This window comes from Ranitomeya imitator, chromosome 8, assembly GCF_032444005.1.
Source record: "Ranitomeya imitator isolate aRanImi1 chromosome 8, aRanImi1.pri, whole genome shotgun sequence".
Classification (NCBI taxonomy): Eukaryota; Metazoa; Chordata; class Amphibia; order Anura; family Dendrobatidae; genus Ranitomeya; species Ranitomeya imitator.
In genome coordinates, this window is record NC_091289.1 from 73,730,138 (window position 1) to 73,746,090 (window position 15,953).

General features: G+C 48.2%; 1 protein-coding gene across 1 annotated transcript in view; it reads right to left on the reverse strand.

Annotated features, from left to right (window-relative positions):
- ST13 (ST13 Hsp70 interacting protein) overlaps positions 1 to 15,953 on the reverse strand; it is a 245,178-nt gene that overhangs the window by 177,772 nt on the left and 51,453 nt on the right. The window contains exon 5 of the mRNA XM_069737082.1: positions 4,697 to 4,763. Within this exon, the coding sequence (XP_069593183.1) occupies positions 4,697 to 4,763 (67 nt within the window). The remainder of the gene's footprint in view (positions 1 to 4,696; positions 4,764 to 15,953) is intronic.

The window sequence follows — 15,953 nt, forward strand, 5'->3', positions numbered from 1 at the left end:
CGACTTTCTGGCTCTGATCATGGTCTGTATGACCTGGGGAGAGACACCCGAGTCCTTCAAGACTGCGGCCTCAACGGCCAAGCCATTAAACTCAGCGACTGAGCACTCTGGTGGTAGAGAGGTCCCTGCGAGAGGAGGTCTGGCCGATCCGGGAGTCTCCAAGGAGTATCCGCGAGCATGTTTACGAGCTCGGCGTACCATGGACGCCTTGGCCAGTCCGGCGCTATCAGTATGACCGGAATCCCTTCTAACTTGATCTTCTTTACCACCCTTGGGATCAAGGGGAGAGGAGGGAACTGAAACTGGGACCATGGAATTACCAGAGCGTCGTGGCAGACGGCAAGAGGGTCCCGGGATCTGGCGACAAACTGAGGGACCTTGTGGTTCACCCGGGACGCCATAAGGTCGATGTCCGGAGTTCCCCAGCGAAGGCAAATTTGGTCAAAGACTGCGGGGTGGAGAGACCACTCGCCCACTGCTAGACCCTGGCGACTGAGGAAGTCGGCTGCCCAGTTTTCGACCCCCAGATTATGAACGGCTGATATGGCCAGAACGTGGCGTTCCACCCACCGAAGGATCTTTGCCGTTTCTGCCATTACTTGGCCGCTGCGAGGCCCACCCTGGTGGTTTAAGTACGCCACGGCCATGGCATTGTCCGACTGGATGCAGACGGGGAGACCCGTCAGAAGAGACTGCCAGTGGAGTAGCGCAAGGAAGATTGCCCTGATCTCCAGGAAGTTGATGGGAAAAAGAGCTTCCTGGGTGGTCCAACGGCCCTGAGCCGTATGACTGCTCCCCACCCGAGTAGGCTGGCATCGGTGGTGATGACCTGCCACTGAAGGTGAAGAAATGATCTTACTCTCAGGAGAGAGGAGGACAGCGTCCACCAGGTTAGGGACTGTCGAACCTGGAGAGGAAGGTGAACGGGACAGTACAGGGAATCCAAAGACCTGTTCCAGGTGGATAGGAAAAATAGCTGGAGAGGGTGGGTGTGGAACTGGGCGAAGGGTACAGCCTCCATGGAGGCCACCATCTTCGCCAGGACTCCCATGCAGAACCGAAGCGACCGGGGAGCTGGGCGTTTGAGAAGACGGACCACCTTGAGGAGAACTGAGAACTAGTCCTTTGGGAGAAAGACCCGAGCCAAGTTTGTGTCGAACACCATGCCCAGGAAGGACAGTCGTTGGGACGGAATCAGGGAGGACTTGGCCCGGTTAATAATCCAGCTGAGACGGGTCAGGGTGTCCAGAGAGACCTGGAGATTCTGAGCAGTCTGAACGAGACGACCCCTTGATCAACAGATCGTCCAGGTAGGGGATAACGAGAATCCCCCTGGAATGAAGGAGCGCCATGATCGCCGCCATGATTTTGGTGAAAACCCTGGGGGCAGACGCTAACCCGAAAGGAAGGGCCCTGAATTGGTAGCGATTGTCTTCGATTGCAAACCGAAGGAATCTCTGATGTCGTACACAGAAGGGGACATGAAGGCACGCATCTTGAATGTCGACAGAGCAGAGGAACTCTCCGGGTTCCATGGCGGCGATCACTGACCGCAGGGATTTTCATCCTGAAGTGGCGAGGTCGGACATGGCGGATCAGAAGTTTCAAATCCAGGATAGGGCGGAGAGACCCGTCCTTCTTTGCGACTACAAAAAGGTTTGAGTAGAACCCTTAAAAACACTCGTCGGAACGAAAACTACAACTCCGGCGGCAACCAGAGACGCCACGTCTTGAAGCAAACCGGGTAAATGGGACGGTTGCTTTGGCGGACGAGAGAGGAAGAAGCGACTTTCCGGGAGGGTAGAAAATTCGATTTTGTACCCGGAAGTAATGATCTCTCTGACCCAGGCGTCGCTGATCACTGACAGCCAGGTGTCTTTGAAGAAAAGAAGCCTGCCTCCCACTCTGGAAAGACTCCCAGGTGGGGGCGACCCGTCACTTAGAATGGTATCTGTTGGAACGAGACCCGGAAGGCCTGGGAGGTTGAGCCCTGGACCTCCATATGGGAGCTGGCTTGTAAGAGGGTTTTCTGCGTTCACCCGTGGTAGCGGGGCGCTCTTGTTGAGATGAGTCTGAGGCTGCAAACGGGCGAAAGGGACGAAATGTCCGAGGACCCTTTGTGTTAAAGAAACGTTTTAGCTTGGACTTGGGAGGGACATACTCTTGCCCCCAGTCGCGTCTGAGATAATTTGATCCAGACGAGCACCAAAAAGCCTGGAACACTGAAATGCTAAGTTAATGAGAGACTTTTTGGAAGTAGCATCTGCATTCCATGCCTTCAGCCAAAGAATTCGTCGAATAGCAACAATGTTGCTGCTTGCCCTGGCCGAACAGGCTGCTGCATCTAGAGAGGCAGTGAGAAGGTATTTTCCTGCGTGGTTAATCTGGTCTGCGAGGTCAGCCAGCTCGGTAGGGGAGGCTGAAGCCAAAATGCCCCGACGAAGGATCTTGGTCCAGGCAGATATGGCCTTAGCCACCCAGGTGGAAGCGAAGCTGGGGCAGAGGGAAGCACCCGTTGCCTCAAAGGCTGACTTGGCCAGCGCCTCAATTTGTCTGTCCGATGCGTACTTAAGCGACGCACCAAACGGTAACGAAAGAACCGTCTTAGAAGAAAGACGGGAGATCGGCGGATCCACCTTGGGAGACTCAGCCCACTTAGAAAGAAGATCGGCGCTAAAGGGATGGAGCACGTCCAAATGTTTTCTACCCGAAAAAACGCTTTTCAGGATGTTCCTAGTGTTTAGACAGGGTAGACGCAAACTCATCATGGGTAGGAAAAGAGCGAGAGGGACGCTTCACCTGCTTAAAAGAGACAGAGGAATCCTGGGGGGGAGCCTTGTCTTGTTTTAGTTTGAGGGTTTGTGAGATAGCCGAAATGAGACTATCTACGATAGCCTGCATGCTAGAAGCCTGGTCTGAATCGGAGTCAGAATCGGACTGGGAATCCACATCAGACCCAATGTCCTCCTCTGAAGAGGGGAATTGGGAGGAGGAGAGCAGCTTGAGCGCTGCGGAGGGACCCGAAGAACCAGACGAGGAGCCAGACAGTCCTCTTTCTATAACGGCTGGCTGCTTTGTCTCCCTGTGGTTCAGAATCAGATGCAGCTGGCTCGCCACGGGAGACGGTCGGAGCACTGGTGGCTGTAGATAGCTGTGGAAGGCTGGACCAAAGACTGAGACACCTTAGTCAAATCAGAGACCGACTGCGAGATAGCAACGGCCCATTCAGGGGGAGGGGGAGCGCCCCCATCCCGAGAGTCAGAAGCTTCCTGCAGGACAGACATGGCAGGAGGACTGCAGGACTCGCAGAGAGGCGACGATTGGCCTACTGACCACTTTCTCTTGCAACGAGCGCAGGCGTAATGAGTTATGGTAGGTTTGGTAGGGAAGGCTCCAGAAGAGTTGGACATAAGGAGAATCTGCAGCGCTATCCTACAGAATAGACTAAGTGAACCTACAGTGGTATGGATAATACCAAGAGAGGGGCCGATATAGCGTCGCAAGCCTACCGCACCGCAGAGCAGAGTTAGCTGTGTCCCCCAACGCACGACTCCTCCTTTGCACGGAGCTGCAAAGGCAGGAAGTCCCAGCGGTGAAGAAGGGGCGGAGCTGTGCTTAAAGAATGAGCCAAGGCTCCTGATAGGGCCGCACAGAAAAAGGAAGGGCGTGCCGGATTGTAAGTGCGATCCTGAGTGGAGGAAAAAAAGGGCGCCGAAAAAGTGTGTGTGAGAAGGGGGTGTGGTCTACTGGGAGGGGCGTGGCCAGCCACAGTGGTAAAAACGAAAGTAAAATGCCAGTAAGGGCGCTGCCAGTCTGAGAAATACTGCTGCGGATAAAGCGGCTGCTGTGGAAGTTACCTGCATGTCCGGTTCCACAGGCAAGGAGAGGATCGTCCAGGGGCCCTTTGAGGGAAGGTTCGCTGGATACGAAATCCTTCATCCAGAAGACTGCCTGAACCCCTAAGACAAGGTGAGGGTCACCGCTGGTGACCACCGTCTTCTTCTCAGCCCTCTCCGAGGAGAGGGGTGAGGGAGACTGTTTTGGCTAGGACCGCCAACGTATAGACCCTGGAGCACCTGGGAGGGTGACAGGGGATAATGTCTTGCCGGCGGTCTGAGAGTAGCGATGCGGGTGACATCACACTGCTCGCTCAGTCGCCCTCCTGGGGAGGCAGGGTGAGAGATTATACCCCGATTCCCTGAATACTGTATCTGAAAGAGAAAACAAAATCGTTAATAAAAACAATAAAAACCTGTAAAGGAAAGAAGGGTTAGCAGCGGATCTGAAGATCCAGGTCCGCCTCCTACAGACACTAAGCACAAACTGAGGTGCTTGGTGCCGGTCGGTGGGTGTATACTGCCAGGGAGGAGCCACGTGTTTTTTCCTTTTTGCATAGTGTCAGCCTCCTAGCAGCAGCAGCATACACCCACGGTTGTTCTGTGTCCCCCAATGAAGCGATAAAGAAATAAAAAACAATATTCCTCACCTGTCCCATGTCGTAATCCATGTCTGGGGATAAATAGCTTTCATAAACTGCATAAAACCTTTGCACAGTACTTTATGCTTCAGGAAAAGAAGAGTCATTTGAAAATATATATTTACCTATGTAATATAATTTTTATTAGTGCACTGTGCACAAGTAGTGCGTACATCTGCTGTATGAGTACACAAAATAGTAATTAGAAAAATAAATTACCATCTCCCAAAGCGTTAATTGCCTCCGCTTTCTTTTCATTTGCCTGGTCCATCATTTCTTCTGTAACCTAAAAAAACAAAAAGACCTAAAATATATAATGCAAGTAGGCAGTTAGCATAACTGCAGGAAATACAAACATGAATTAAAGGAGTTGTCCATCACCGGACAACCACTTACTAATGGCTGTAACAGCTAGCTCTGATGGCTGCTTTTTAACCATTTAAATGCTGCTGTACATCACTGATAGCTGCTAAATGTACTGGTTGCCGTTGAGCTCGGACACTGGCTCCCACCCCACTGTGATTCCATTGCAAGGAGCGGATGGATTAGCTGGGCAGCTAGTGCCTCTCAAATCCATGATCTTGGTCCTCTTGTGAAGGTTAGCCTCTGGCTGTGCTCCATAGGAGAATGGCAATTATGCCTATACTGCAATAGTGCGCCATTCACAAAAAAGGAGGAAATCCATTCAGCTCAACTCCCATGTAGAAGTAAATGTAGATCTATGAGGTGTGCATAGCCAGCACTTGATCTCCGTGATGGAGGAGGATAAAAACAATAAGGCTGGTGTCACACTTGTGTGTGCATTGCGCGAGTCTCTTGCATCAATACCCGAAGCGTGCAGCTACATGTATTTCTATGTAGCTGAAAGCTCCCGTCCCGAGTGCTGACAGCAGTGCCGGGTATTGATGCGAGTTTCTCGCATTGCACACCCAAGTGTGACCCCAACCTAAAAGTTTAATGGTCGAGCAAAATATCAAAAACGCACAATAAAAACAGGCAATGCTAAACAGAGTAGCATCGGCCAGCAATTTTGTTTTATTCTTGAAAGTCTTGAATTTAACATTTGATTTTTAAAAAAAAAAAAAAAAATTGGATGGACCAACACACTTTATTATTATCCTTATCAATCATAGAGATCAAGAGCCGGACTTATCTTCTGTTTTTCTTGACTAAATATGGTGGTATTGCAGTTTATAGTATAAGAGATTAGGATTGCGGCTTCAAGTCTCCTAAGGGGAGTGAAAGATAAAGTAAAAGTTTTACAGAATAATATAGAGCCACAACATGTGTTCATTACACTGCTGAAGTAGTAGCACAAACATAAGTCCCATACCCCTACTAGATTTACTAGCGGATGTCTTCATCCGTTATTGGCGCCGCCCCGGGCATCTACTGCAGGTTGTGTCCAGTGTTTGCTAGGTGATGTGGAAGTCACTACCTAATGTAAGTCTATGAGAGCCTTGTTCTGGCTCTGACTTAAGGCTCATGCAGACGTCAGTGCAATCGGTCTGAGATCAGACATGCCAGGGGTCTCCTGAGCCAAGCGTAGCAGCTTCATAGAAATAAGTGAAGCTGTGACTATCGGGTTGGGGGAGCCACAGCTAGTCCATGTTTGGATGATCAGACCGATATGCATAGACATCTGCATGAGCCCCATGTCTAGGAGAACCAGTGAGAGGCTCTTATAGACTTACGTTGAGAACTTGTGACCATTCTCTCTGATGGCGGAGCGGGAAGAAAACAGTGTCCACAAGTTGAAGACAACGGCTGGTAAGTACATTACTAGGGGCTGCAGTGGTACTTTAACCAGACCAGGCCAAATTTTGAAGTCGGACAACTGTCACTTTATGTGGCAACTCTGGAACGTTTCCATGGATCCCAATGATTCTAAGTGTTTTTCGTGACACATTGTAATTTATGATGGTGGTAAATTTAGGCGGATATGATATGTGAATATTTATTAAAATATTTTAACGTTTTCAAAAAGTTTTAATTTTTGAACTTTGGATTGTTATTTTCTTAAAACAAGACATACTGCACAAAACACGTAATAAACAACATTTATCACTTGTCTAGTTTACATCAGCATCATTCTTACATTTTTCTTATTGGCTAAGATGTTAGAGTGGTTAAATGCTTGCAGCAACTCTTTCTCCAATTACATTTAGAAAACCTGTATTTTTAGGGACCACTTTACTTTTGACGTGAATTTGAGAGCCTATGTCAGAAAACTAGCAAACAAGATCTTATTTTAAAATCTGCACCCATCAGGGTATGTTCCTACAGTCAGTAAACGCTGCAGGATGGACGCTGAGTACATCGGCAACGTCCAACTCACAGCTGCCAGATGTTACAGCATAGTGGATGGGATTTCAAGAAATCCCATCTCCACTATGCATGCACGGAGGCATCCGGCTTCCCTGTGGAGACAGACATGCGGATCGTCACTCCAGCTCAGCACTTGGACCATGCTACATCTAGATGGCTGGCTGCATGATGCGACCATGCAGCCTGTCACGAGCAGAGAAACTGAGCACCATGTGCTCAGTGTCTCTCTGTCAACTTCTATACCCTGTCTGAGGGCACAGCGAGCGTGAGCAAGTTCTCCTGCTTGCGGTGCCATCAGACAGGGAATAGAAGTTCACGGCCAATGAACTCGCTTCACCTTTCTGACGTCAGTGCGAGCGCCATGGGAAAATTTACCACGGCACTTGCGCCGACATCACATAGGTGAAGCGAGTTCATTGGCCGTGAACTTCTATTCCCTTCTATTCTCTCACAGGAGCGTTGGCCAAGAGATTTACTTGCTTATACACAACACAGAGCCCAGAAAAGAAAACGGCTGGACATTTATTTCCCCAGCCACACCTTTGAGGTGGAGATATGGTGAGTAGGCATCCAGCTTATCTCTTACCTACTCATCTAAAAACCCACCCATAACATGGCCTCTTAACTCCTTCAGCACATAGCAACAGGAAATCTGGGAGCTCCGAGAGAACCCATGGGTCGGTGACAGACATTTTTCTTAGCCAGAGAACCCATGGACTTCTGGGCCAGAATGGAGCTATCAGAATTATAGATGCCCTGCCTTCCCGTATTTTCCTTAGAACTATCGGGGGGTGGAGGTATATGCCAGCCTAAAGTCCCATGGGATTAGGAAGGCATCCACAGTCTATGTCTGGGAACCCCCACATCTGTACAATCTGATTGAAGATAGTCTGGTTCAACGCCCACTCCCCCTGCAAGAGCTCTTGGCGCTTAAGAAGTCGGTCCTGGCGTTCTCTTTTCCTTTTATGTGCAGGCATGTTAAAAACAGGAGATGAGTTTTGGCCAACTGAAAAATACGATCCGTCACCTCCATCAAAGACGCAGATCAAGTTCCCCCCTGGTGGTTGATATAGGCCATAGTTACTGGATTGTCTGAGAACACTGACATGCCGACCCTACAGGGATATAAGGAGCTCTCTTACTGCCCGTTCCATGACCAACAGCTCCTTCACATTAGAGGACGCCTTCTGTTCCAAAGGTGACCAAACCCCCTGGATCCACACCTCCCCCATATGCGCCACCCAACCCCTGGGGCTAGCATCTGTAGTAATAATTCGGTAGATATGTTTTACCCAGTGAACCCCTTTAGAGAGATTTGATACTTGTAACCACCAACGTAAGGGAGTTTATGGTAGAAGGGGACATTTTTTCCCGTCTAGCAGATGCTGATTCCATAATACCTTCCATTGCAGGGACCTAGTATGAAATTGGGCCCAGCACACTGCCGGAATGCAGGATGTGAGTGCGCCAAGGAGAGACATTGTTCCTCTAAGGGACATGGATGGATTATTCACCACCCTCTGCACCTCACGTTGAATACCGATCACCTTTGACTGTGGTAGACGACACTCCTGCACCCCAGAGACCAAGAAACTCCTGCACCCTGAGGGGTTGCAACCATAACTTTTTAAAATTAATGAGCCACCCCAAATTCTCTAAAACCGATATTACCTCCTCCCATTGAGACCTGCAGTGCTGGAGTGAGCGGCCAACGATTAGAAAGTCATCCAGATAGGCGACCACCAGTATGTCCTGCTCATGGAGATGTGCCATCACCTCTGCGACTACTTTAGTGAATGCATGAGGAGCAATGGCGAGGCCGAATGGAAGGGCTCTAAACAGAAAATGATTTATCACACCTCCCAGGGATACTGCTAAGCTACGATAATGCTAGAACGCCGCATGTATCGGAATATGATAGTAGGAGTCTGAGATCTAGTACTACCTTGAATCAATCCTTAAAGAGCAGCTTTATTGTCGACCTCACTGATTAAAGGACCGCACCAATAAGAATTCATTTAGACCTCTCAGGTTGATAATGGTCCGGAAGGAACCGTATGGCTTCCTAATCAGGAAAAGGGGGGAGGGGGGGGGGGGAATAGAACCCTTTACCTCTTTCCGACGCAGGAACGTTTATCAGGACTGCTTTCTGCCATAGTTCCAGGACCTCAGACTCCAGCGCCTGTTGTTCTGCTGGTGAAGAACGAGTGGGAGTCAATTTATAGCTGTCATGAGGCACTTTCAGGAACTCAAATTTAAGACCTGTGCTGATGACACCCTGTATCCAGGCACTGTCCGAAATCTCTGACCAGGCTGGGTAGAAAGCTGAAAGTCCCCCCCCCCCCCACCTGGGCCGGCAGTCATTGGGGCAGTTTCCTGCGATCTCAGGAGGAGCAAAACATATAGCCTCTACCTTTCTTTTTGTTGTCCCATCTAGCATTATCCATAGATGATCTCTTACTGCTGGACCACCTTCTACCGGTGTCACACGCCTGTATGAAGGACCCGCCAGGATAGGAAACCTTTTCTTGCTTTCTCCTGCCCTCTCCAGGAGTTCATTCAATACCGGCCGAAACAGATGAACATCTTCTCAAGGGATACAGCAAAATTTAGACCTGGCTTCAATTTCCCCTGTCCAGCATTTTAGCTATAGGGCTCTGCGTGCAGCATTGGACAGGGCCGCAGTTCTTGCTGCTAGCCTAACCGAGTCCGCTGAAGCGTCCGATAGAAAGGCCGCCGCTCCTTGAATCACGGGAAGTGAAGACTGGATACTATCTCTAGAAGCTTTCTCTTTTTGATGGTCCTCCACCCGTTCTAACCAGACCATTAATGACCTAGCAGTGCAGGTAGCGGCTACTGCTGGTCTAAGGGACCCTGCCGATGTTTCCCAATGGGTCTTTTAAATGACCCATATCCTCAAATGGTAGTGAAGCCTTCCTGGAGGCCCTAGCAATTGCTGTGTCCAGCTTTGGGGCCTTATCCCAAGATGACGAGGCGGAGTCTTCAAATTGGTACCACATTTTAAAGGCCGGAGGCAGAGACCCCTTCCTTTCAGTCTTCTTCCACTCCTGGGGAATTAGTGCACGGATTTCAGCATTAAACAGAAAGGACCTACGTACCTTCCCATCCAGACCACTGAACATTACGTCCTGCATGGATTTTTCCAGCCGGGGCTCTAAGATACCCGTTGTGTTAACCGCTTTCACCAGTCCACTTGCTCAAGCAGGAGGCAGGAACGGCCTGACCGGGGCTCTAATGATGAGGAGGATGAAGGGGGTGAATCGGAAATGATATCTCCAGAGTCACTCTCTGATCTTGACATTGGAGAGCTGGGTCTTCTTTCTTTAAAGGGGCGTCTCCTGGGAAAGGGACCTTACTGAACCCCTGACCTCTGCTCTGACCATTTCCCTCAAGGTGGAGGTAAAGCTCAGAGTTTCCTCCACCACCATCTGCTGGATGCAAGGCTGGCATAATTTCTTTACATAGTGGTCAGGCAGCCGGACACTGCAAACCACACACTCCCTGTATTTGGCCTTACGCTGCCGTCACACTAGCAGTATTTGGTCAGTATTTTACATCAGTATTTGTAAGCCAAAACCAGGAGTGGAACAATTAGAGGAAAAGTATAATAGAAACATATGCACCACTTCTGCATTTATCACCCACTCCTGGTTTTGGCTTACAAATACTGATGTAAAATACTGAAGAAATACTGCAGTTGTAACAGCAGCCTTAGAGGTACACTTTTCCCCCTAACAAAATATGGAGAGACAAGGGGAGAGCTACATCACCAAGTGAACTTTCACGAAGATCACTTACCAGTGACGAGTAACTGAATGGTACCGTAATCCTCAGGGGGTGGGGGTCTCTCTCAGCCGAAGGATCGTCCTTATGGGCTGGAGACTTGTCAAGTCCTCTTTTCTAACTGGCTTTCGCGCCACCGCTACGACCACGAGCTGTCCCACTTTGTGATCGATGCCGGGTGACCTTTATCTGAGGCTTCTCCTACTGGTGTCGCTGATGTTGCTTGTCTGGTGACTGCTGCCGCATCTGCTGCTCAGGTGACTCAATACTTGGAATATGGGCCTAGAAGCACCCGGCCTTCCTCCCGACCTCCTTAAGTAGCCCTGGCCACTCCCCTTTTCAGGTACGCCCCTCTCTGGGGCCAGCAGGATTTCTGCATGGTCTGCCCAGTGCCATCCTATAGGCTGTTAGCCCCCCCACCCGTGACAGCACCCCCGGGCCCACGAGCGGTGGTCGCCACCCGGTCTAATCACACGACCGCAGCCTCACCGCCGCTCCCATGCTCTGCCCCCTCCTCCTGACCGCACTGCCCCACTCCCTGCCATGGGCCGCCATCTTTACAGGCGTCCTCCCGGCGTGTAACAGGCACGCATCAGGCCACATCATCAAGGGGAGCCCGTGGCACCCACTGCGCATGCCCCACAACCGCCCTTTCCGGACGCGTCACCCAGGGCGTGACCCGACCGCGTCAGAGCGTGCCGGATGTCGCACCTTCCTCGCCGGGACGCTGAAGACCGAAGCCAGGCAAACCAGGAGGAGAAGGCACTAAGCAGGGCGCAGCACGCCACAAAGGATACTGCACCCCATCCACCACCACTGGACCAGACCAGGGACCAAGAAACACCACTGCGAGCCTGGCTCAGCCGAGGAGACGGACCTCCCCCACAACACATACTCACCTGGCACCTGCGACGTTGGAGCATCCTCAAGCACGCACTCCTTCCTGGAGGCCGATTCCTCTGCTGACGCCTACACCTACCTACAGTTCCTCTGCCGTGTGGCGCTTCCAGCACACTGGACAGGCTGAGGCAGGGGACCACCGCTGCTTGAGCCAACCTGACGGGCCTGGGTACATCTTAACTCTTCTAGCCTTTCCCATGGTATGTCTGAAGAGGTACCCCTGTCAGGGACAGGAAACCAACTGATGCGGGAGAGAGGTGCCGTCCTTTTAGGTCTGTAGGTTTCCTGTCCCTGAAGGGCAGATCCCCTCTCTCGCGGTGCTATCATGGGAGACCAAATAAACAACAGTTACAGTTCTCAATGAACATTATGAACACTGACATTTATCTCCTACAGCAGTAAAGGAAAATTCTGCTTTCACTGAACACAGATTTTAACTCAGAAATGAGGATTTTAAAACTGAATGATTAATCCAGGAGAAAAGTGGATTTCTCTGACAAGATTTATTTTGAAGTTTATTTGCATGTGTACTATGGATTTGTGAAAACAAAAAAAAAAGTAACCTATAGGTACTCTTCAAAAGAAGGGATTTTGAGTGGTTTTGCTACACTTTTTCATGGGGAATCCAACTGAAAGATGTCGTATTCTCATACCTTACAACAGCTTTATTCTTTGGGTCAGTGCGACTACAACGATACTGGATTTATATTGGCTTTTTAAGTTTTGCTAATATAGCACATTATAAAAATAAAGTTTTTCGAAACACCACATCTAGAGAGCTATAATTTCACTGCTTTTTATTCCAACAGTCATTTGAGGGCTTTTTTTGCGGGATGAGTTTGAGATTCATTGGTACCATTTTGAATTACTTGACATTTTTTGATCCCTTTGCATTCTGATTTTGGGGAGGCAAAAATGAACAGCAATTCAGTTTTTCTTTTTTCTTTTAACACTGTTCACGGATGGTAAACGTCATGGCAGACATTCTTTGGGTCACTACGATGCCACATTTATAGCTTTTTTTTGGACGATATTACACAAAACTTTTATAGGAAAAATTGTTTTTCATTTCCATATATTCTGAGAGCCATCGCTTTTTAATTCTTCTGCTGATGGATCAGAGTGGTGCTTTTTTTTAATCCACATTATATCTTCATGGTTACAATGTACACGACTTTGTTCAGCAGTGTGATGAAAAGATAAAAATTAACTTTTTCTAGATTAGGTCGCTCTGGACGCAGATACCTTTTTTGGTTTATTTTTGCATTATAAATACGATTTATTGACGCAATTTTTTTGGTGTTAAAAAAACAAACAAAACATAAGAGCATTCTGATCAGACTGTATCAAGCCCACTGCCACGTCATGGCGAACCTCTCAGTGGGTCTTTATCGCCTTAACCGAGCATATTGCATGATCTGTCCTGTTTCTTCTCAGATGTAAACCCTTCCCATTTGGTACAAGCGATTTTAAATTAGCAGGAGACAGCAAAGAAAAGCGTCTAGCCTATTTCTGCTCTCACTTGAGAGTTTGATGAAGGCGAGTTTCAATGCTCCTGTCATTTGGGGTTAGTGCTGTGTGGCGGCCATTGTTGCTGCGGTTTTGTGCTGGAGGGGCAGTGCGGTCTGGAGTCATGGGGACTCAGTTTTGCAGCATGGTCACTGTGGGGCATCCGCCCTGCTGGTGCATTGTTCCTGCGGCGGTGGTCAGCACACGGCACCGCTACGTTAGGGACCCACTAAGAGGTTCACTGTGAAGTGGCAGTGGATTTCATACAGTCTGATCAGAATGTTAAATTAAGAACCTCATGTTCAGTTATATATATTTTTTCCTAGCGGCATTAGATAAATGTACGTTTTTTGGAGGCGCTGTACTTTTTCAGCATAATATATATTTTTTGTTTTGTATTTTTCTATGTACATACATGTATACACACACTTTTTTTTTTTTTTTCCATATTCCCTCTATGGGACTTCAACTTTTATTTACAAACGTAACACTGCAAAATAGATGTTGAGAATGGGTTAAAGTAAATGTGTTACCAGATTCATGTTAACTGAACCATAGGCAGAATGAATTGGAGCCTGACTGAGGAATTGCAGCCTAGAATGTCCATCACTGAAACACTGCAAACAAATTGAAAAGTGGGTCAGAGCCTATAGGGAGAGACCAGACTAGGCTGATGCTGTCCGCAGTTGGCTTCTCCTGGTGATTGACAGGTCCCTCCCACGTGTGCACATACCGAGAGCAGCCAAGCTCAGATTCATGCTGCTCAGGTTCCAGCAAGCATTAATTTAGTGACAGATTAACTTTATATAAGACCTCGTTAAGACAGTGTGTCCGGTACGTGTTGGTGACAGTTTTGACAAGTAACAGAGACACATACGTAGACCCATTCAAGTGAATGGGTTTGTACACATGCCAGTGTGTTTCCATGGACCGTATGCCCGTGGGCAAAATACGCTGACATGTCCAACGGCAGCACGGGCCGCACTGATGACAACACAGATGGCATCCATGGGTCATCGGTGTGACAAGTACCAGTGCCTGTGAATCAGCAGTTCAGTTAGCATTGTTCCCTGGCGCCAGGTGCGGAAGAACGATATTCTCCCATGCTCTTGCTGCAATCTATTAGAAGCACCAATTCTGACACTTTGCCTGGCTCTTCCCACTTGCTCTGGGGCGGTGGCAAGTGGGGTTCATACTTGTGGGGTTGATGTGACCCTTGTATTGTCTGGTGACATGAAGCCCACAGCTTAGTAATGAAGAGGAGTCTATAAGACACCTATGCACTATTATTACTATAGTTGTGTTGTAAATAAATACACAGCAAGAAAGTCTCACAGTGATCTGCTATGAACTCACTGGACTGTGGTAATCTCACTGACTTTTTCATGCTGCAGAGGTCACGGCAGTTCAGCCCGGCTGGGAACACAGCCTCAGTGACCAACGGTAATCTCGATGAGGTCACTTCTGCTCACTAATGCTGCGCTCGCATCAGTGGTTCTCAGCCTGGACGGTCGCATCTTGGCACCGTAGAGGTTGAAAACAGTTTAACCCCAGACATGGATTGCCGCATGGGACAGAACGTTTAACAGGTGAGGGATATGGTTGCTTTATATTTTTGTTTTATTACAGGAGACTGGGGCTTCAGTGGAATGGGTGTTAGGCGAGTATAACTTAACTGTTCTTTTTAAATAAAAAAGGAAAAGTCTGTTTTCTTTTATTTCTAATAAAGGACTTTATACTTGCTGTGTGTTTAAATAATGTAACCAAAATTTCTTCATTAACCAGCCTTGCTGAAGCAGACAGCTGAGGGTTGTAGCCGGAAGCTGTCAGTTTTGCCTGGCTGGTAATCAAAAATACAGGTGAACACCACGGTATTTGTTTTTTTTTTTTCATTTATTTATTACACAGGCGGCGGCTGTTGAATACGCTCATCAGCCAACGATGCAACAAAGATGAGTCATCTTCATCACTGCACTTCTCATGATGTTGCCTCATTCGCGCCACCAGGCCTTGCATCTCTTTGTTGCATCGTTTGCATTTTGCACGCATGCCTGCCTTACCGATAGGCGAACGAGCTTCATTAAAATATTCCCAAACTGGGTCTCTTTTACGGCCTGCTGCCATTATAAGGAAAGAATGTAATAAACCTCAGATCGTACACACAAACAGATCCAGACTTGTCTGTCTGTGGCTATGCTGCAGTATTGTGCTCAAAGTTTCACTTTCATTTTCTTGTCTGCTTGCCCTTCCTCCTCCTCACACTTAGATTCACATTCTTCTTGTGTTGTGCAGATCTATTCCACTCCAAACAATCAGAAACATATTGTCTAACTTCTTGGACTTGGCACTGAAGGGGTTGATTCTGTATTCATAGGTTTGTAGAACAATAGGATTAAGGTCTTTTTCTCAACTCTGTTCATGTTGTAACATTTTTGCCGTGAAGAAGAGGCTGGGACCTCTGCGGAGTCAAATTCAGTTAGGTAGAAACTTTGATTTAAATCACTGATTTAAATCAAGCCTTACTGACTAGTGATTTAAATCGTGATTTAAATCGTGATTTAAATCAGTTAGATTTAAATCAAATCCACCCTGTCTGCAAGTCAAAAATACTGTGTGCATGACACTTCAGGTTTCTTATTCACTTTACTGGCATCAGGATTGCTTCAGGTTCATCTAGAAAATCTGCGTGGCAAAAATGCTCAACGTGTGCACACAGCTTAAATGTCAAGAACAAACAAAAAGAAAAGTTAGATAAATTTCAGAAAATTGGAAAAGGCCTTCTCTTTAAAGGGAACTTGTCACCCCGAAAATCGCGGGTGAGGTAAGCCCACCGGCATCAGGGGCTTATCTACAGCATTCTGTAATGCTGTAGATAAGCCCCCGATGTTACCTGAAAGAGGAGAAAAAGACGTTATATTATACTTACCCAGGGGCT